General features: G+C 41.1%; 1 protein-coding gene across 3 annotated transcripts in view; it reads right to left on the reverse strand.

Annotated features, from left to right (window-relative positions):
- The window catches only part of CACNA2D3 (calcium voltage-gated channel auxiliary subunit alpha2delta 3), a 1,089,122-nt gene that overhangs the window by 847,328 nt on the left and 219,420 nt on the right, over nt 1-22,374 (reverse strand). For all 3 annotated transcript variants that reach the window (XM_060203105.1, XM_060203104.1, XM_060203106.1), the window contains exon 3: nt 13,237-13,353. In XM_060203105.1, the coding sequence (XP_060059088.1) occupies nt 13,237-13,353 (117 nt within the window). The remainder of the gene's footprint in view (nt 1-13,236; nt 13,354-22,374) is intronic.

The following is a 22,374-nucleotide window of genomic DNA, read 5'->3' on the forward strand; positions in this document are numbered from 1 at the left end:
TTTTGCCAAAAATATAAAAATAAAAAAGCAAATAATGACATAAAAATAAACATACTCTTGTTTGCCTTTATTCATAACTCAAAACATACTATTTGAAACTCAAAAAATATTAATATTTTCCAAAAACCAAATTCACTTAGTGTTCAAGGAACAAGCCCTGAAATCAACAGAAGAGATCAGAAATAGGTAAAATAATTTTTGAGATAGATAAGTACACTCATCTTTATTGTTCGAGAACTAAATACCAAACTATTAATATCAAGGATGGATATACTGAACTCTGCAGACTTCCATAACTCATTTTTGTATTTAATGTCAAAAGGGTTCTTATGATTCAAGTAATTTTATTTAGGTAAAATAAGTTTTAAGGATGTTTCTTTAATTTAGATTTTTATAAACAAAATGGTTGATTTTATTTCCACCTTCATGAAAGTACATCTGGCCAACAATTCTCACAAAGCCTTCAGATACAGATGAATTTTAAGTCAGAAGTATTCATTGGATCCTGAAAGATATGACTCCCTTATAGAGCACATATTTTTGATACAGCGCATGCTTTCCCTGGGCACATTCTACTTTTCATGCCTCAGTTTCTGTATCTACATAAAAACATAGGCGTGTTTTATAGTCATACATATGTAGACAGGCTCCAGCCAAGAAACAGCCTAGAGAAAGTCATTTTAATAGTACCTTATAGCTTTAGGGGATATTGGCATAAATCTCTTCTGCAGGAGGAAAAAAATCCATTTTTCTGAGAAGGTAAATGTTTATTAAATGCAAATACTGATATTCGTTACCTAGGAAAAACGTCTTACTGCATGTGGAATTTCTTGATAAAAAGCTTTCAAGTCCCAGGTTTCTCCAGATAAACCACTATCGGTGAACTGATGCGTGAAGGCACTGAAATTGAATTACTGTACAACAGCAATTACTTTCCACCGTATAGCTATAATGGGAATCAGTTCCACAATGAACAGCAGGTGGCTATAAGAAGGGGGGAAAGACTTAATATATAATCTACTCTCCTTTGGGTTTTTTTCCGAGAAGCAGGGATGTTTATTTTTAAACAGATCATTCTTTATTGAGGACCTGATTTATCATTTTATCAATGGAAATCAGAAAAGTAAATGAAAAGGGAGTAAGTTTATTTATAGGTACGAGCTTCAGAGGACTTTCAAAATGCATTCAGTCTCATAAGCAAGCTTTAAACACAAGAGATTATTCATTTAGTGAGATTAGCTACAATTTGCTTTTTAATATCTTTAAATTCCTGGTCAAGTCTGTTCTTTTAAACACTCACCATTAATTGAGGAGAAAAATGTGAATAGCAGATTCCCCCCACCACTACCATGTGTTCACATTTGTGGCATCTGTACCTCTATAGAGGAAAACAGTGAACCCAAGTGGATCAGTTACTGGCCCTGGAGACAAGAACACCTGGGAAGAAGGAAGGATCTTAACCCCAATCATTATGTGAGAGTAGCCCACAGCTACTCACACAATCAAAAAGGAAATGACCACTTGGGATAATTCACCCACAGAAAGTGTTTCTGGAGAAAACCAGTAGAACTCCATAATTTCTCCAAAGTCCTTCCTTTGTCATTTCCTGACTCATCTGGCACTTTTTACCACCCCACCCCAAGCCATTCTGCTCATCTCAGTTTTATAGGCCATACCACCATCACAGGCTCATTGCCTCCCCCTGGCTGTGTTGGAATCTGTCCTAATAGGATCTCCCTAGAATCAGAGATGCCTGCGGCTACTCAGAGCTACTCCCTGCAGATGCTCCTCCAACTGCACGTTTCACTGTGCCTGCTCAAAGCTCCCTGGAGCCTTAGAAGATTATTCCATCTGTTTACTGCTCTGTGTCACTCCTCCTGGAATCTGGGAATTGAAAGACAAAGAAAAGCCTGGGTAACAAGCCCATAGGTCCAAGGCCACAAAATATACCTCTCCTCTGCCTTCTTCTCTGCCCTCATTCTGGGGAAGGCAATTGTGAGCCTTTGCAACTCAGCAGAGAGGGGAGCTGTGTGCCATTTGACTCCTGTTAACCTGTCAGATGAGCTCTGATCTGTGACAAAGTAAATTTCCAGATGTCACTTAGGAATGGCCTGACAGGAGTCCACAGCTGACAGAGGACTGACAGGGATCACTTCTGCCATCTCCAGCAGGTGAAAGGACACCTCTGCAATGTTAATGAATTAAAAGCACCTTGATTCCAATTCTTATCCATTCTTGTTCCTTCCTAGGGACTTAAAACCTGATAAACTTCTCAGTGACATTAACTTAGAACTTGGTAGTATGACTCTGTTTGAGCAAAGAAGCTTGGAGCACAAAGGTCACCCCCAAAACTGTCACATGATAAGGCTATGTCAGTCCTGATTCTTCTTTAAGTTAAAACAATCTCCATTAAACCTCCAAGGGAAATGTATATATATATATATATATATATATATATATATATATATATATACCCAAACCATCAACAGTATTAAAAAGTCTGAGAAAAATATTACTTAAGGAATGTTAGCATGCTGATGGAACCATTATGCTAATGGAAATTACTGAAGCTAAGTTTATTCGTAATTTGCTAGTCTGGGGAAAACAGGAGAGTCCCATATAGTCCATTACCAGCCAGATGACAGGGGTTATGTAATGGAAAGGCCATGAAGGTCTCATATTTACTCCAGACATCTGACAGGGAGAAAATAGGACTTCTGTGATAGGATAATTGCATAGTGGAGAGTAATTCAAATAGGGGACAATGAATATGACAAAATCACTCTGATTGAAGTAATCACTAGAGGGAAAATGATGGGGGAGGGGGAAGGACTGATGAAACCAAGCCAGAAGAGACTGAGAGATCAACACTGTTTAACAGCCAAGAGATGGCAGGCAAGTTAAAGGACTCAGTTACTGCAGGACTCCTTTATTCTAGCACTAGCTGAGTCTGCCTTCCTAGAATAAAGGCAGTAGCTATTACTACTAAAGTAAATTGCTATTGCCAGTCTCCTAAATACTGCATGGACATCAATGGAAATTTGAGTTACCAGTGCTGCTCCTGTGTCCATTTGTTGCTTGTGTGTGTTCTTACATCCTCCTGCCAAAGTGGTTGCTGTGCAAATGAATGGTAGGAAGGCGCTAGGAGAGGTACAGGACATTGAACCTCCCTAAGATTTCTGGAGGTGGGCATGAAGAGCTGGAGACAGGACAGTTTCAGGCAAGGTATATCACGGTGATGGAGCAAGTCTACCGTCCTTTCCTAGTTGGGGCTGTGTGCAAAGGGAGCAGCTGCTCAGAAAAGGAAGGGGCCTATTGAATAGTGGTCAGTCCACTGAAATGCTACAAAGAAAGACTCTTCCAAGTGCACAGGCAAAGGCTCTCATGGTGCTCCCCAAACCCTCAGGCAAAGAGCAACCTTTCCTGTTGTGGAGAGTGAGGTCTCATTACAATATAAAAATGAGTCACACCTGCTGGTTCCCTTGCTATACAGAAATCAGCATCCAGGAAGCTGCTTAGTAACCTCACCTCACTCTAAAAGCCACAGCTCACACAAGGGACCAGAAGTATTTCAGTGTCATATCTGCCCCAGTCCCAGCCCCAACCTGACATACAAACCCTCTTTTTAATTAGAAAAGTGGGAGGAGCTACACATCACTAGCCCAGCTACCCGAGATTGCATGGCCTTGTGTGTGTTTACAAAGGGCCTCACACATCTATTTCAATAAACATGAAATGCAGATTTCAAAGCATCCTAGATGCCTGTGCTCTGGGAAGATGGTAACACAGAGTGACTTTTTTTCTTGCTTTTCAAAGGAACCATATCTATTTTTTTTTTAACCTCATGTACTCAAAGCAAAAAGGTTTCAAAATTCAGTTCCCTCTTATCATCTTCCAAGGGCTTCTGGAAGCTTCAAGGCTCTCTGACAAATAAATACTCTCACATTGGAAGGTCCTTAAGCCAGCCAGAAGCAGCAAACACGTAATGAATGCTTTCTGTTTGCCAGGCACCATACCAAGTATGCTTTATAAAGATCCATGTGTAGGGACTACAATCCCCCAGCCTGAGTGCAGAAGGCTGTGAGCCTGGCAGTGACTTCCCTCTGAGAAACCTTTGTGCTCTATTCTCAGCTAGTAAAGGGGACAGCACGCTTACCTAAGAGAATGAATGCTCTAGCATATGTAATGTGCTCAACACAGGGACTGGTGCTGAGTGAACTCAGTATCTGCAAGCAAAGATAACTGAGGCATTAGCTCCTCCCAACACTGTGGGAGCCATTCATCTTTTATCACTGGCCTCCCTTCTTGGAGCAGAACTGAGATCCCAAACAGCTTTTCCACTTCCAGAGCTAAAGTCTCATCATCGCCACTGGCTGCTGGCTCTAAGTGACCAGCTTAATGGTGCTGCTGGGCTCACAGTGACAGTGGTGGGCTTTACAAGCCCCCAACCTCAAATTCTGGGGATTCCTCAAGCATCAAAGGCAGAACCTAAGGATCTGTATATCCTGTTCTACTCCAAAGTTCTCTGATTCACAAGAAAATGCAAGCTGAAAAAAGAATAGCACCCCTGCCCAGCTTTCAGACAGACAATACTACTAGTACTAAAAGCAAAACTTTTTTTTTTAATTTGGCCACAATTCAGAAAAAACAAGTACTCTCACATATCACTCATGCTAAAGGAACTATGAGTTGGCAGGACCTTATGGGACAGAAATGCTTTCCTATTCAGAAAAAGGATTAAAGCTGAATCAGAGACTTGGAATTGTCTTCTGTGTTTAGGGATTAATTCAAAAGAAATTAGTGTATACCAGGATGCCAGAGGGGCTGGGGGGTATGGAATTGATGAATAATGGGGCTCTGGCATCTATGTGCCAACTCTAACTCAGCAGGTGACCTCAAGAAAGTAACTTTTCTCTCAGTCCCTCTTTCTCTATAAAAGGGATATTAATGGTAATCTGCCAAGATCCATTCTCTGCTTGATAGAAGATAAGCCTTTGAAACAATGAAAGCCCTCGAGATAAGTTTCTATTTCCCCACAGGTAGGCCATTTACCAGAAAACAAGTGACACACCACATTGTTACAGTTAATAGACATAGTTTTACCAGAAAACAAGTGACACACCACATACTTATAGTTAATAAACATAGTTTCGGCTATGTATGTTGCAAGGGACATTCCACCCTGATAATTGCTCCCCCTCCTCCTTCTCCTCTTGCACTCCCCCTTCCCCAAAGCCTTATAATGCCTGTGAACACAATAAAATTTTGCAGCTTGATCAGAATCCTGTCTTGCTGTCATTCTTTGTGTCTCCTGTCCCTTTCATTCCAGGTCCCAGGGTTCCTAGCCCCTGTTCTCACCCCGCTGGCTGGGGCATCTGGCGCCCGATCGTGGGGCGAAGAAGCCTTCTGGAGACCTTGGAATGCCGCTGCTAGAGAGGATAGGCCTATCCGAATTCACTAAGCCACCGTGGTCTAAGAGGTAACGCACCGGCTCGCATAGAACGCCATGGAGCTGCCCGGCCGTGAGTCGCATCTGGAGGAGTGTCACAGCGGCGAGGTAAGGACTACCACGGGACAGGCATTTAGTAAACAAGATCTGCTTATTAAAGGACTCAGGGAGTCCCTCAAGACATAAGGAGTAAGGGTTAAGAAAAAGGATCTCAAGAAGTTTTTTTATTTTGTGAGTGATGTTTGTCCATGTTTTCCCTTAGAGGGGACTATTGATGAAAAAAGATGGGCTAGAGTAGGATACTGTTCAAGAGATTTTTATGAGACCTTTGGTCCAGAAAAGATTCCAGTCCAGGCTTTTTCTTATTGGAATTTAGTAAATGGTATACTCAAAGTCTATAAACACTGTCCTGATGTACAGTGAGTCATGAGAGAGGGAGAAAAAGTCTTAAAGGGACACTCCTGGCCACCTTCTGTCTGTGAGTCTGTCTCTAATCCCATGCCTGATTCAGGAGACCCTGCCCCTTAGGCCGCCTGCTAAGTGCCCTCCTGTTAAGATTTACCCCTCTTTGACAACCTTAAGACCCTCCGCCCCCCGCCAAATGATAGTCTTTCTCCTGAAGAGGCCTTATCCCTTGATGAAGAGATGGCCAAATATCATAATCCTGACCAGCCACCTGCTCTTCCTTGTCCAGAACGCCTCCTTACACCACCACCCCTCGTTTTGTGCTCCGGTCCTCGACTTGGCCAATATTACTGATTATACCACCAAGGCTAAAACTCAACAGGCACAAAAAACAGCTTCCCTTAGAAAATTAATAGAAGAAAAATGAGAGCATTTACAATTAGTTAAAGAACTATGGGCTCTTGATTTGGCATTATTTTAAAATTAGCCAGCCAAAAAGATTGAGCTTTTTTCCATCTACTCTCAGAAAGCGTTAAACCAATTCTGAGTGAGATCTTATCTGGCTAGCAAGCTATTCTTTAAAGAAAGAATGAAATCAATCAAACAAGACATTCTCTTTAACTTAAAAGCTATTAATCAGAGAACCAGTACACACTTTTGATAGAAATTTAATGATTTGTTTCTTTAAAACTGTAAAATGTACCTTAGCCCAGAAAAAGAACTTTCAAAGATTTTTCTCCGCGCTTCTCCATGCATGGAGGTAAACTAAGCCCGCCTGTTCCGTCCACACAGCCAATCATGGCACAGAGCTCCTGCTCCACAGATTGGCAAAGACTTCAGTCAATCATCCCCTAAGCCACAAACACCCCTGGGGGGGTGGAGAGGCTGTGAGTTAGAAGTCCAAAAGCTGCTTTTCAAAGGGAAATTTTTTCTTTTCACCAAGAATGTCTGTTTTAATGTCTGTGTGCTAACCTTGTTTTCATTAATGTGTGTTAAACCCTAAATAACTAAAGTTTGTTTTAAGTTTTAAATAAGATTTAGTTAAGCTATATGTGGTTTTAAAGATCCCGACTCATAGAGTTGGCACACCTTTACCAGAGTAAAATATAGGACAGTTTAGTCCTTCTGATAGCTAATATCAGCATAAATTCATTAGTTAAAAGATTTTCTGAGATATCTAGGCATGGTAAAATGCCTCTACAGTCTCTCTCACTCTTGTGAGAAATCTGAATATTACCAGCACCCCAATACCAACTGCCACTGTTTGTAACAAATTCCATGTTTGAACTGGCTTTCACATTACCCAGTCAGTGTAGAGCAGTGGCTATTTAATAGTTACATCAATGACCCTCCAGAAACTTCTTCAAGGAAGTTCATCTACGCCGATGACATCTGCTGTGCAACTCAGGCATCCAAATTTGACATCCTCGAGGAAACACTCACAAAAGATATGTCTCTGATATCTGATTACTGTAAAAAATGGCGACTAATCCCTAGCACTGCAAAAACGGTATCATCTGTTTTCCATCTACACCATGCCTCGGCCTCGCGTGAGCTTAATGTGCAGCTTGACAATACGAGAATCCGGAATAAAGCCCAGCCAGTCTATCTTGGCGTTACTCTGGATCGCACTCTGTCATTTCACGAACATCTCATAAAAACTGCAGCAAAGATGGGCGTGAGGAATAACATCATTGCAAGACTGGCCAGCTCTTCATGGGGCGCGAGCGCTTCCACACTACGATCATCATCTCTGGCATTATGCTATTCCACTGTAGAATACTGTGCCCCAGTATGGTTCCGCAGCCCCCATGTCCACTTGGTCGATTCCAAATTATATTCCTCCATGAGGATAATTTCTGGAACCATCCATTCCACCCCGGTTCCATGGCTGCCAGTAACATTAGCAACATTGCCCCGCCAGATATTCGTCAGGATGCGGCATCATCTAAGTTCATTTCTTACGTCTATGCTTGACTGGACCTGCCAATATACGCGGATATCTTCGCCCACCCTGTCCAACGCTTGACGTCTCGTCATCCAATCTGGTCCCCTACGCCTACACTGAACTTCTCTGTTCCAGACTCTTGGAAACAGAGTTGGCAGTCAGCCAAGGTAAAGAACAAACACCTCATCACAGACCCCTGCAAGCGTCAACCCGGCTTTGACCTAGCACGTTATGATTGGGCCCTCCTCAATCGCTATCGAACAGGCCATGGCCAGTGCGCCACTATGTTCTATCACTGGGGAGCCAGAGGCGACCCAAACTGCCCCTGCGGCTACAGAGACTATGACCCACATAGTCAACGACTGCCACCTCTCCAGATTCAAAGGAGGTCTCGAAACTTCACATCAGGCTCAACCTGACGCTGTTGACTGGCTACAGAAGAAGGGCAAACGCTAGAAGAAGAAAAAGTGGCCTTGCCAGGAAAAATGGGTTAAACATGATATTCCTGGCCTGATAAAAAATTTTTCATTTGGTAGATGTGATTCAACAAAATTATCTAGTGCAAAATGGTCATCTAACAGAAATGTTAACAGTAAAAATTTATTTTAAACATTTCAGCTATAAGGTTTATTTTAGCTTTTTAAGTTACCTATCCAAATCAAAGTGAAAGATCAATTAAGTTGTGTACCCACCTTTGTTCATAGCTGCCCTAAGGGTGTGATAAGCTTTGTGATAAGCAAAGATCCTAACAAAGTTTAACATTTTACTTAAAATTGCTTAGGTGACTCAAAAAAAAAAAAAAAAAGAAAAGGTTTTAAAATACTTTCTCAACTAAACAGGCAAAACTGGCTTGGGTTAGTAAAAGATAACACAATGGTTATGTTAATTATTTACATGCCAAAGGCTTTTGCTCTGATAAATGTGGTTTAATTTAAATAAGATATGTAAAAAATTTTTTCCAGATAAAACTTATCAAATAAATATGAGACAGCCTAATTTAGAGCTGTATAGATTTTTTAGCTAACCTTTTTACATTTTATTCAAGAAGTATGCCCCTGGCTTCCCTGAGAAAGAACTTTAGATATTAAAACATAAGAGAGACTAGGTAAAAAGTTAAGAGAGTTTTATGTCTGATATAGACAAAAATGCTCTGGTTAAAACTTTTATTTTAAAACTTGGTAAGAGATTTTTTTTTATCTTACTCATGAGCTAGTTACTTTTGCTTTTACAATGACTCATTCTGATAAAGTTGTTACTGAGATAACTCCCCTATTTAGAAAGACTACAAAAATTATTATCAAATAATTGGCTTCTGAAAAGTACAGATTCTACATGTCAAACATTAATCAGTTCTTTTAAAAAATAAAAAATTATCTGGCTTGTTTTAAGACACTGTCAGAGGTTTATTATTGATAAATTAAGGTAATACATGGTGTTTCTGGTCTGATAAAAGATTTGTTTTGGCAAATCCTGATTTAACAAAATTATTATTTTGAACATTTAAGCTATGAGGTTTTATTTTAGCCTTTTAAGTTGCCATATTAGTTGTTCTAAAGAGCAAAATCTATTAAGAGTTTTATATCTACGCTTACTCATGATAGCCTTGTGATGAGTAAAGATCTTAGTAAACTAAATTATAGTAGTGTGCTTAAACTGTCTAATCAGTTTAAAATAATGCTAAAAATGGTAAACATTTTATCATGTCAACACATTAGGTATTGACTTTCTATAACAGATTGGTATATTTTAATACAGAGCCTTCTAAAATCATATAAAAGAACGCAAGCCAATTCTAACCATTAGATCATCAATTAACTTGGTACAAGTTCTCTCCCTAAGTAAATAATTATAGGTACATCTGCACATGAAGAACTGACTGCTCATACAGTAAGATTTAAAACTAAACATTTTTCTTTTTTTGTTTATAGGTATATGATGACTCCTAAAGTCACTCATATCCTAAAATTTTTCTTATTTCTTTACAAGCCTCTTAAAATTTTAATGCTTGACCTGCCATAGTGAGAGAACTTTACTGGCTCCTGCACTCCACTCATAGAAGAGCTGTTTTCCTCCCATTGATAGTTGGCATAGGCTTGGCTACCTCTACTGGCATAGCTGGTGGGGCGCTAGGACATTCCATTTACTTCTCCCATGACTTTTCTACAAATTACAACAAGACATAGATTCTACCACAAACAATCTAGAGTCACTACAGAGACAGATCACGTCCCTGGCAAAGGTTACCTTACAGAACAGACGAGCCCTTGATCTTCTTACAGCAGAAAAGGGAGGAACCTACTTAGCTTTACAAGAAGAATGTTGTTTTTACATTATTGAATCAGGAATCATAGAAGAAAATGTTAAAAACCTACAAACACTTAGTCGAGATTTGAGAAATAGATATGACCCTTCCTCTGCACAATCATGAATGAATTCCCCTTTCCTTACTTGGCTGCCTTCAGTCGTGGGACCCTTGATTAGTCTTTTGTTAATGATTACCTTAGGACCCTTTATTTTCAATAAGATTACTGATTTTATAAAATGGCAGATTGACTCCTTGGCATCAAAACCCTTACAAAACATTATCACAGGCTTGATTTGGCTGACAGAGGCCTGGCTTAACCCAAGGGTGACAGAGCTCCCTTTCGGATGGCATAAAACTCAGAATTATGCATTGAGACATCCAGCCTTGGCAGGGCAAGGACTCCAGTAAGGGGTGCGACGCTAAGCACTGCAGGGGGAGGACCCCATAGTCTGCCTCTGAGTCCCCCGTGAAGCAAACCTGATTTGCATGGAGGTTGGTGTCAGCAATAAAAATTTTGTGCCTTGAGGTTCTCTTCATCCTGGTAACTGTGGCTCTGCCTCCCCTCCCCAAAAGACACCAAGAGCCTTACAAGATGCAGGAAGACTGGTTTCTATTCACCCCATGGGAGGAATCAGGTCAATACTTCTTCCCTCTGGTTAATGCCCACCAAATCTGCTGTTAAGGTCTCTACCCCTCACCCTCAATTTCCTGCCTCAGTTAAAATTGAAAAGAAGGGAGGAGATGCCAAGATCCATTCTCTGCTTGATAGAAGATAAGCCTTTGAAACAATGAAATCCCTCGAGATAAGTTTCTATTTCCCCACAGGTAGGCCATTTACCAGAAAACAAGTGACACACCACATTGTTATAGTTAATAGACATAGTTTTACCAGAAAACAAGTGACACACCACATACTTAATAGTTAATAAACATAGTTTCGGCTATGTATGTTGCAAGGGACATTCCACCCTGATAATTGCTCCCCCTCCTCCTTCTCCTCTTGCACTCCCCCAAAGCCTTATACTGCCTGTGAACACAATAAAATTTTGCAGCTTGATCAGAATCCTGTCTTGCTGTCATTCTTTGTGTCTCCTGTCCCTTTCATTCCAGGTCCCAGGGTTCCTAGCCCCTGTTCTCACCCTGCTGGCCAGGGCAGTAATCTCCACCAGAAATTTGTTGCAATGATAAATGAATACATGGAAAACTCACAAAGCAGCACCCCAGAGCCAGTACTAAGTTGGTTTACCTAATACTAGCATACAGGAAGGTTCATTGCACCCTTATTTACAGCAAAACAAGCAAACAGCTTGTTCAAATGTTTGAATGTAGAACATATGTCAAATTCTAATGACACACCCATAGATCAACATGTTATACAACTAAGAAAATCACAAATTCAGTAACGCCAGAAAATGTGCATATTGTCATAGTATACAGAAGCAAAAAGAAACTTGATGTAAAAAAGCAAGTGGGTAACATAACTGCAAATTCAAAAATGCAAATGCACAAGAAATACATGAGAAAAGATTGGAAGAATTATTTTTCTGTTTGATTCTTTTCAATAAATTCTAGAAGTCTCAGAGGCAGACACAGGTAGCCAATGGGTGCTGGGAAGTATGCTGCAGGGGACTGGGAGAGGAGGTCTGCAGCCCCAGCTGACTCCAGGAAGGAATACCAAAGGAAACCACAACAAGGCAGGACCACAACAAGGCAGGACTAGAACGACTTTAGGAACAGGCCTATCACAGCCAAGGAAATTGAAACAGTTATCAAAAACCTTCCGAAGAACAAAAGTCCAGGATCAGATGGTTTTACAAATGAATTCTACAAAACCTTCAAGGAAGAGTTAATACCTCTACTTTTAAAAGTCTTCCAGAAGACTGAAGACACTGGAATACTCCCTTCCAGCTTCTGTGACACCAATATCACTCTGATACCAGAAACAGACAGGGACACAACCAAAAATTAATAGGAGTGTACATAAACATCATTACCACCACCAAAAGGCTGTGTCTCTCCATTCCACCCCCCCCCCATGAAGCTGAACATCCACCATCACCCTCAACCCACGGTTTTTACTTTGGTGCCCTACTATAAATTTACTCAGATCAATGTTTCCTTTTTATAATATCAGAAAATGATACCTTAAAAATATACTATACTGGGTATTGACTAACTTGGTTGAGGGCATACATTATGATGCCCAAGTACCTGGATTCAAGCCCCCACTACCTACCTACAAGGAGAATGTTTTACAAGCAGTGAAGCAGTCTGCAGGTAACTCTCCTCTTAACTAACTCCCCATCTCCTCTCAATGTCTATCTGTCCTATCTAATAAAAAGAATTTAAAAAAGAAAAAGAAAAAATGACCTCCAGGAGCTATGGATTCATTGTGCAGGCACTGAGCCCCAGCAATGACCCTAGTGGACATAAAAAAAATAAAATATGCATTAAAACTAAAGAACTCCTCAGATTATCATTTCTTCCCATAAGCCTGCACGAATATGGCTGCAATCAGACAATGTGACATTCACAATATCCTAAATCTAAAACGTAAGATGCTCTGCTTAGTCAATGACAAGAAATAAAACCAGAAGCCCTGATAGATATGTCGTGCACTGCAGTTCCATTTGTCCTGGAATATGACATTTCAGGGAGCACTTAACAGTCATAATAAATGTTATCATTGCAATAATATTCCAATCAAGATGTAGAGATAATTTCTGACTTCCTCCAAATTCATGTATTTAGCCCACTGAGATTTTTGTTTTGGCATGAGGTGCATCAGCTTTTTGTTGTTGTTGATGATGACGCTTAGCTAAACTACAGTGTACCTTGAAATGATGGAAGGCAATCAACAAACACATAAGGCCATCAGAGATGAACTTCTGTGGCCCCACAGTTTGTACTATCTCCACTCAAGTCATAAAATTATACACAAAAACTTGGCATCTGAACCCAAAAGGGAAATGGCAGTCCTATTCGTAACGGTTATTTGCCTTGTTACCCAGACTTTAGAGAATGTTGTGTAACAGCTGAGTCCACTTTGATCTCTAAGAGTTGGGTCTGCCAATGCCAGTTACCTGTATGTCTGTGGGTGGCACAGAACAGAAACTAAGGGGTACTTACCCTCACTGCCTCTGACTTTTTATGAAACATCTCTTCCATGTTCTTTGCCAGCTTCTTCACCAGTTGGAGCCCATCAATCTCTTCTATTGTGACATCTTTCTCATACTCTTTGTATTTCTGTAAGTAAGGAGAGCAAATTAAAGGCTTGTGATAGCACAACACAACAATTACCTACACAAAGTCAGAGCAAGTAAGGTCATGCTGTGACTATATCTGTCTGGAGATATAAGCCTGTATTTCAAAACTATGAAACCAGTTGGAAAGAAATATGAATGCTACTACTGGATCTCCTGGAAACTAAAGCAGCATCTTGGAAAGGAATAAACACTAAAGTAACTTGACTCTCCATGATCCATCTTCTTTGGTTCTTAAAATCAACGTGGTGCACTTTCAACTTGACCTTACTCCTCTGGAAGACTGACCCAGATATATCAGCTGCTCTGTAGTCCAAACCACTGGAAACTCACAATTCCAAATGTAGCATACAATAAAAAAATGAAGAAATTCAACTTTATTGTCTTTTTTCTTTTTATTATCTTTATTTATTAATTGGATAAAGATAGCCAGAAATCAAGAGGGATAGTGGTGGTGGAGAGGCAGACACATATTTGCTACACTGTTTCACCATTCACAAATCTTTCCCCCTGCAGGTGAGGTCTGGGGACTCAAACCTGGGACCTTACACAATGTAACACATGCTCAACCAGGTGTGCCACCACTCAGCCCCCAGTGTCTTTTTTTTTTCCTCTTTGTAAATCACTATCTTAACTTTTGCATGGCCAAAGACTGGGAACTTGATCCTGGATACTCATGAATGGTAATGTATGTGCTCTAACAGATAAGCCATCATCCAGTCCCTCAGTGTCCACTTGTAGGGGAGAAACTTTAATAGTGGTGGAGCTGTGGTGGTACAGCTATCTCACCTCTCTTTCAATCCTCATTGCCCCCCACCCGTCACCCTCTATCAAAAAAAAAAAAAGAAAAGAAAAAAAGGCATATGGCATATGGGAACAATGGACCAATTCATATTCTGAGCCTTAGTAATAAGTCTGGTAGAAATAAAAGAAAGGGAAGAGAAGAGAAAGGAAAGGAAGGAGAAAGAGTAAGAAAATATAATAGTTTCTCAATGACAGACTAATTTTGGAGCTGCTAATTCATATTTGTTTCATTTCCCCTCCTTCACCTTTGAAACTATAAACTGGAATGAGTTTTAGTCTTTATTTTCTCCAAGGAGAGGAGGAGAGGGGAGAAAGGAGGGGACAAAAAATGTTTCACTCCTTATCTTAGGTCACCAAGTCCTTTGAAGGAAGAATGCTGATAGGTCTAAGAGAAGATCTGAATGTGCAGACAGAAGTAACTTCATGAAAACAAATGATTGAAAAGAACCCTTCTCTCTTAGGTTCCTTAAAATTAATGTGAAGTCCCTAGAAAAAGGGACATCTATTCACATAAGATTCCCAGTGTCCCCCTTTAGATATGAGCAGATGAGTAGATGAGAGGAGGGAAAAGGAACCCTCCAGACTGTGCATGAGGGTCTCTAACATGGATATTATGTCCAAGAATTTAAAGATCTTCAAACAACACACAGGTACTATTCTAGACCACCTGAGACTGGACTTTTACAGACACCTGTTACATCATTTATTAGATGTTCTGAGTTGCTCTACATGGTCTTACAATGGGCCACATGTAAGTAATATTCCCTCATTGTCCCTTGAAAACATCTATAGGAATCTCAAATGTTGGGGCTGGGTGGTGGCACACCAGGTAGAGTACACACATTACCTTGCACAAGGACCCAGGTTTATATCCCTATTTTTCACCTCCAGGGAAGAAATTTCACAATCAGTGTGACAGTACTGCAGGTATCTGTCTCTCTTTCCCCTCCCTTCTCTATCTAATCCTTCTTTCTCAAGTCCTCTTTGTATCTATCCAAAATAAATAAGTAAAATATTTTAAGTGTTTCCCTCTAAAAAAATAATCTTAAATGTTTGTCTCAATAACTGCTTTCTCAGGGTTGGGTGGTGGTGCACCTTGTTGAAAGTACACATTACAGTGTAGAAGGACCCATATTCAAGTCTTTAGTCCTTACCAGCACAAGTGGTGAAACAGTGTTATAGATGTGTGTGTCTCTTTCTCCCTCTCTCTTTCCCTTCCCCCTCTCAACTTCTATCTCTATCCTAAGTAAAATGTACTTTAAAAGTTGCTCTCTCTTATATCTCACCCAGAGAATCATTATTTATATTAGATTCTCCTCCACTACAAGATTGTCTCCATCCTTTAAGATTGGGAGGCGGCATTCCCCCACGCCCCAAAGCATCCTGTTTTCATCTCTCCTGGAACGAGTTTGTACAACCCAAGAGGCAAGGAGAGGTCCCTGTGGCCCCTCACCAGCCCACAGGAGACACTCACAGGACTTCCCTGGAGACAGCTTACTGCAGAACACAAGCAAGGTGGTGCTAGCACTGTCACCTGTTCCCATGAGGATGGCTGCCTCATCCATGGGGGTTTCATCAATTGCCTGGCATACAGGACTTCAGCTGATCTGGCCCTTGTCTCAAGCTAGCAGCGTCCTCTGGTGTATGAATAAAACTCCAGTGACAATCTCTGGAAATGTTCCCCAAGTTCAAATGCAAGTCAAAAGTTTTGGAGCCAAAAAAACCTGGGGGTTTCTCTGCTGCCTCCCAGATGTGCTCCAAAAGCTAACAAGCTAAGCCAGTTGATACCCAAAGTTAGTTCAGGAGCAAAAACACAAAGGTCAAAAAGTGAGTAAGACAAAACAAAGTTCAGTTGAATATTTACAGAGCCAGTGAAATGAAGCCCAGTCTTAAGGATTTCTGTAACCAAAAGCTATGTGGCGGATTAGGAGAAAGATAACGGATAATGGATTGCACATTAGCTGCTGCCTGAATCTTCTGGATTCACATTAGGTCACATTATTTTGGCCATATGTGTTACATGTCTGTATGTGTGTGTGTATGTATGTGTGTATGTATGTGTGTCTGTATGTGCTTGCCTGTGTGCGTATATGTGTCTTTCTTAATGGGCTTCTCAAAGGTAATCAATTGATTTACTCCTGCCCATCCCCATCAAGTTTTTAGGAAGACTTCTTAACATCCTCTTTTCTGAGTCTTCTCTGTGATAAAGAGCCACAGACTTTGTGTAGAGATACCAGCCTCCCAGGACTACTTGTGCTTGCTGACCTAGCTAAAGAATCTCCACATGAAGCACTCTGCCAACCAATTACTCCAGATTCTTCGGGACAAACTGAGCAGTTCACTGGTTCCCTTCCTCATCTAGGCTAAGTCCTCTTCCTCTAGGACATGTGACATTGGGGACTCTTTGTCAATTACCCAAGCCTGGACTACTTTCTCACCACCTGAGGGAAATTAGCCCGTAATCAAAGCACACCTTGCTTTCTCAAGATGTGCTAATACACATCGGGATAAACCAATGGCTTATTCTGGCCAGGAAGTGTTCCACTTTGTAGGAATCAAAGGGTTTTGAAGAACAGAATGTAGTCTAGTGATAATCATAAATCAACCTCAAACCTTTTGCAGATTAGCACGGTAATAGTCAAGTCACTATGAAATGTACCAATGTCCCAAGCAAGGTTTCCTCCAAAAACTGGATAGTGATTTCAACAGACTCCCACACAGATGTTCCAGAATATGAAAATACACACAGGAATGTGCACACATTATGCTCCCACACATTATAAACAATAATCAGGGACTCAGTGACTCTTTTTTTCTTAATTTGTTCTTATTAGTAATTTGTTACTAGATTGTTTTAAGACTGCAATGTATTCCCACCACCAACATTTTGTATGCCCTTTGTTTTAAACTGAAAATGTCTTTAGACAAGCACATGCAAGCAGAACATTAGGAAATCATAGGTCAAATGTTGTATATTTACACATTTTTCTTTCTCCTTTCTTGCTTACCTTTTGTTATCTGTCTTGTTTTTGTTCTAACTTTCCCAGTAATCACATTATTTTGGAAATTCAAAAGTATCAAAGTTGTAAGCAGAATACCTTATAGTGGAGGGTAGATAGCATAATGGCTATGCAAACAGAATATCGTATAGATAAATTTCCTTTTCTTTAAAGATTTATTTATTCACTAATGGAAGAGAGAGAGGCGAGAGAATCGGAGCACTGCTCTGTCATGTGTGATGCTGGTGATCAAACTCAGGACCTCATACTTGTAAGCCAAGCACTCAGCCACTGTGCCACCTCCTGGGCTGCATAAGCATATTTCTCTAGGGATGTGTGGTCCCAATTAAAATCTCTGTCATTAAGCAGCATGTCTTCATTAGCAGAGCCTAAGGAAGTCCGTAAAATTAGTCTTCTGTGACTCTGCCCAGCATGGTGCCAGAAGCTTCTCATATAAAAGTCATCTTTTTCTAATCCTCTTAGTTGCCCCAGAAGTAGGTTTTATTCCCAGGTCACAGACAGGAAACTGAGGCACAGAAAGGTTTATTTAGCTAGTTGTTAAAAAGCTGAATGCTAAAAGAATATGTCCTTACCTCAAGAGGTTTGATTGTTGGGCAGAGGTACATAGCATAATGGTTATGCAAAGAGACTTTCAGGTTCAATCCCCCACACCACCATAAGCCAGAGTTGAGCAGTGCTCTGATAAAAATTAAATTTTAAAAAGGGGAGCCAGACAGTGTCACACCTGGTTAAGCACTAACATTACAAAGAACAAGGACCCAGGTTCAGGCCCCTGTTCCCCATCTGCAGGGAGGAAAGCTTCATAAGGGGTGAAGCAGGGCTGCAAGTTTCTCTCTCTCTCTCTCTCCCCCTCCCTTATCAAATTCTCCCTGTTTCTTTCTAATAATAAATAAATAAAAATATCTTTTTAAAAGAACATTAAAAAAAGTCTAACTGCCAAGTACTTGTTTTTTGCAACTTAGAGGTAAAAGGTAGAGGATTTGCAAACTTGTTTCAGAGAGGCCAGTTCACTGCTCTAGTAAATGCTTGCTTCATTGATTTTGCTGAAAATGATGGCCTGATCTAACCACAGTGAGAGCTGAACTGCCCAAGTGGGTACAGCTAGGGGAGTCTGGCTGTCAGAGGAGTCCAGGCTACACCTGCATGGGTCTGAGACTGGAGCCTAATCCCAAAGGATGCAGACAGTTCCTGACAAAAGAAAACCCTTGGTGACAGAGGCCCTGGAGGTTGAATCATAAATTACTCTATGGCTGTCTCTGGCTTCAAATAGATTTTTGTTCTCCAAAGTACTGAGAAAGACTTGGAGAAAAGACACCCCATACCCCTGCTCCTCCTGGTTCTGCACCCCCTCACATCTATGCTCAAGCAGTGACACTTCACTTTCTACAACAGCAAGACTGAGCTTGTAGTTCATTGTCTCATGTAAATGTGGTTATCAATTAAATACAATAAAATAAAGAGCTTGGGCCCTCTCCTGATAGAAGAGGTGAGTGAGAGTGTAGATATAGAACCACTGGGGGGGAGTGTCCAAGAGCTTAAGAGGGGCCCAGAGCTCAGAAGTATTTTTCAAAATTCTCATTTTGAAGAATGGGTTGGAGAGAATCCATCCTGGACGGAGATCAAGGTCAGAGAGGCCAGGCCATGGGGGACAGCAATGGGAGGAGGTCACAAAAGGCAGAGGAAGGCAAGAGAGGTGTTGAGTAGGACAGAGAATTGCTCTGCTCTGACATAAGAAGTTGCTAAGGACTGAACCTGCAGCCTCTGGAGCCTCAGGCTCATAAGCAGCACTCTAACAAGCTGAGCTATCTCCCCAGAGATTCTAGTAAGTGTGTCTTCACCCTAACACCTTCCTGAACTGAAGCTCTTCATGCAAGAGACGATTTTGATGCTCTTTATTCTGTCACTAGCTCCATATTCTAGATCTTTCATGCTTCCTGGCTTGGGGGCAACAGAAGATATCTGAGTAGCAAGGCTGTGGCTTTACCCAGCACAGGTGCTAAAGGAGCAAGATATCCCTTCACCAGAGTCCCTATTGGCACTGAACACAGAAGGCAGGCAAACCCAACTATGCACTTCCTCCATCACAGGAGAACATCTGAGGCTTCCATCCCTTCTGTTAGCAGAATCAGCATTTGGCAAGAAAGCTTGTGATGATCCAAGGACATTTATCATTTGCGAAGGGAGACACAGAAATGCATTATTTCTGCAGCCTCTATTTTGCCAGATCATTTCACACAAACACCAGAAGAGAAAAGCACTACTTCACTGTCAGAACACTTAATGTTGTTCATATATTTGGGTCATTTTTTCCCCTCTACGGGATAACTGCATATCTAGAAGTGAATCACCTGGAATAGCCTCTGAGGAGGGAGCTCCAGTAGGGAGACTTCTGGCCAACCACAAGTAATTGGACTAAAAGCAAGTACAAAGGAGGTGGTTCTGAAAACACTTGGCATCCGTTAAAACCAAAATGTCCTTTGCAAACAAAGGATGCAGGGGATACATTTGAACACACTCCTTGGCCAAATATTTGCATTAAAAATTGTAACTACATCTTGAAAGTTGGCATAATGAAATCACTGGGGACTAACAGAAGGGTCAGGAGAGGAAAACTCCAAAAACAACTGAGGGCACAGTAAAAGCTCAGATCCCTTAAAGGAAGTGTCTATTAGTAGAATATGCCTTATAGCACAACATTAAGGTTCGATGTTTTATTTTATTCTCATTAGACTAACTTCTGGAAAAGTCACAAAACAAGAGACAAATTCATTGAAACAATAATTCAAGACCACACCAACAGCAAGATGAGACTGGGACTGAAATCTTACTCAACACACACACACACACAATATTCTACCAGGAGTCAAGCAGGTAGGAGACAGAGGAACCACTGATAAACACATGTGGCCCACTGGGTGTAAGGAGGGTAATCTGAGTTCATTCCATTCAAAGCAATACATTTAAGTTGCTGCCGTTCAGTATCACTTGAGAGCTCCCTTTCTGTGTGTGCTCCTGAGGTGACACCTGCTTGTACATATGTAGACAGCTGTGCCCCTTTTGCCACAGTTTCACTTTCCAATGTCCCATTTACCCTGGCTTAATTATGGTATTTTTGGAAATATGATGTAAATAATGTATTATGAAAGGAAGATATAGAGAGACTACTTTCATGTAACTTTTACTACAGTATAGTGTTATCATTGCTCTAATTTATTTTTACCATTGTCTAATCTCTGTGTCTAACTTACAAATTAAACACAGAATTGAACATAGAGAAAACACACAGCATATGTAAGATTTGCTATTAGGTTTTATCTGTGGTTTCTGGCATCCACTGGGATCTTAGAACGTATTCTCAGCAGGTCTATGGGACACCATGACATAGAATTTCTGTCTCATGTGGGAGGGTGTGCCTTCCACTGAATACATGAGTCTTAGAGCATAGGCATGTATTTCTCCCTGAGTTGAGGGGTGGGGTGAGTGCCAGGAGTTATAGGTAACCCAACAGTGCTGAAAACACAGCAAGGAATAGGAAGGACATTACACACACCAGATGGGGAAGGGGTTACCAGGAAATGATGGGAAACAATAAATCAGCCAAGACACCTAGAAAATGGGGTGGGGTTAGCATAGATAATGCAACCTCCTGGAAGAAAAAGTCTATACATCATCCCATTATTTTAGTGAGACTGCCTTGAATCATCACAAAGTGGCCAGTAAACAGAGGCAGGACATCAGTGACCACAGTGTGATGGAAAGCAGGAATAAGAGGATACAGGAGAAGAGTAAAAGAGGAGGGAAAGGGGGCTGCGAGGTAGCACACTGGATTAAGAGCACACAGTACGTAGCACAGGGACCCACATAAGGATCCCATTTCGAGCCCTGACTCCCTACCTGTAGGGAGGATCACTTCACAAGCAGTGAAGAAAGTATACAGGTGTCTATCTTTCTCTCCCTCTCAATTTCCCTCTGCCCTATCCAAAAAATTTTAAAAATGTCCACAGAAGTTGTGGGTTCATATTCAGGCACAGAGCCCCAAAAGAAAAAAAAATGAGGGGGAAAGTATTCTTTTTTTAATATTACAACCTCCTTTTGTAATCAATTTATTGAGGAAATGTTGATTTCTGGGGTCTTTATTGTCACAGGGGTACAATTTTGAATTTTCCCAAGACAGATGTCAGCATGCTTCATCATCCATCAAGCTTTCATCTTTTCATCATCAACTACTGGAACACCAGCCCTACCCCAGCACTGTTCCTCCCCAACCTGAGTCTGGACTGTGACCTATGGCAGCAGGAAAAGTATTTTTAGGTTGTGCATAAAGTCCATATGATCAGTCCCTCCAGTGGGGAAGAAGTGATGAGGGTCTTTCTCTGTCTCCTATCTTATTTTAGTAATGAAAGATGGCCACGATGGGGTGGGTGGAAGAATTCCACATGGATTTTTCTAGAAGGCTATTTATTTGGAACCTGGTAACAGCATATTCTTTGGCTTAAAATAACCACCCAGGATTCAAAAAGAGCAACAATATGAATCCTACCTGTTTATCATGATGCTAAGACCTCCTCAATCAGATGAAGTCCTACAGTCACCTCTTCCTAGTGACACTGCAAGTTGTTGGGTAGTATGCCAGCTCCCCCGGCTTAAAGATTCTGTCTCTAATCCTCTTTAACTAAGCACCAGCATGCCTGCAGGGCATTGGTTTGATCCCACTTAAAGCTGCGGTCTATTTACATAAACCACTGTTAACTAAGCACCACCCTCCCTCCAGGGCAATGGTTTAATCCCCACTGGTTCACGATGTCTTTTTGCTCTGCCCCCTCTCGTAGTCACCCTGATCTCCACCACTGTCTTTTCGCTCCACGCTCTCTACATCACACCCTGTTTCCACCCTACTTGGCTAGTATATATACAAGCTGCTCTTCTGAGTAAAATCACTTGGAATCGCCTTCCGGCTCCAAGAATTCTAGAGTGTATCTCCTGCAACGTTAGCTCAGCAGGAGTTCCTGATCCCTCTCCCACGCTGCAGCCTAGATTGGCTCCAGTTGAGTTCTCTCCAACCCAGAGAGCACTTGCTCAGGAAGAAGCACCCTCAGGCTATCTCGGCATTTGGCACCTGGAACAGGGACACATAAGCAGCAGATTTACAAGAACATATCCTAGATAAGTACACACCATTT

This window comes from Erinaceus europaeus, chromosome 12, assembly GCF_950295315.1.
Source record: "Erinaceus europaeus chromosome 12, mEriEur2.1, whole genome shotgun sequence".
Taxonomy (NCBI): Eukaryota; Metazoa; Chordata; class Mammalia; order Eulipotyphla; family Erinaceidae; genus Erinaceus; species Erinaceus europaeus.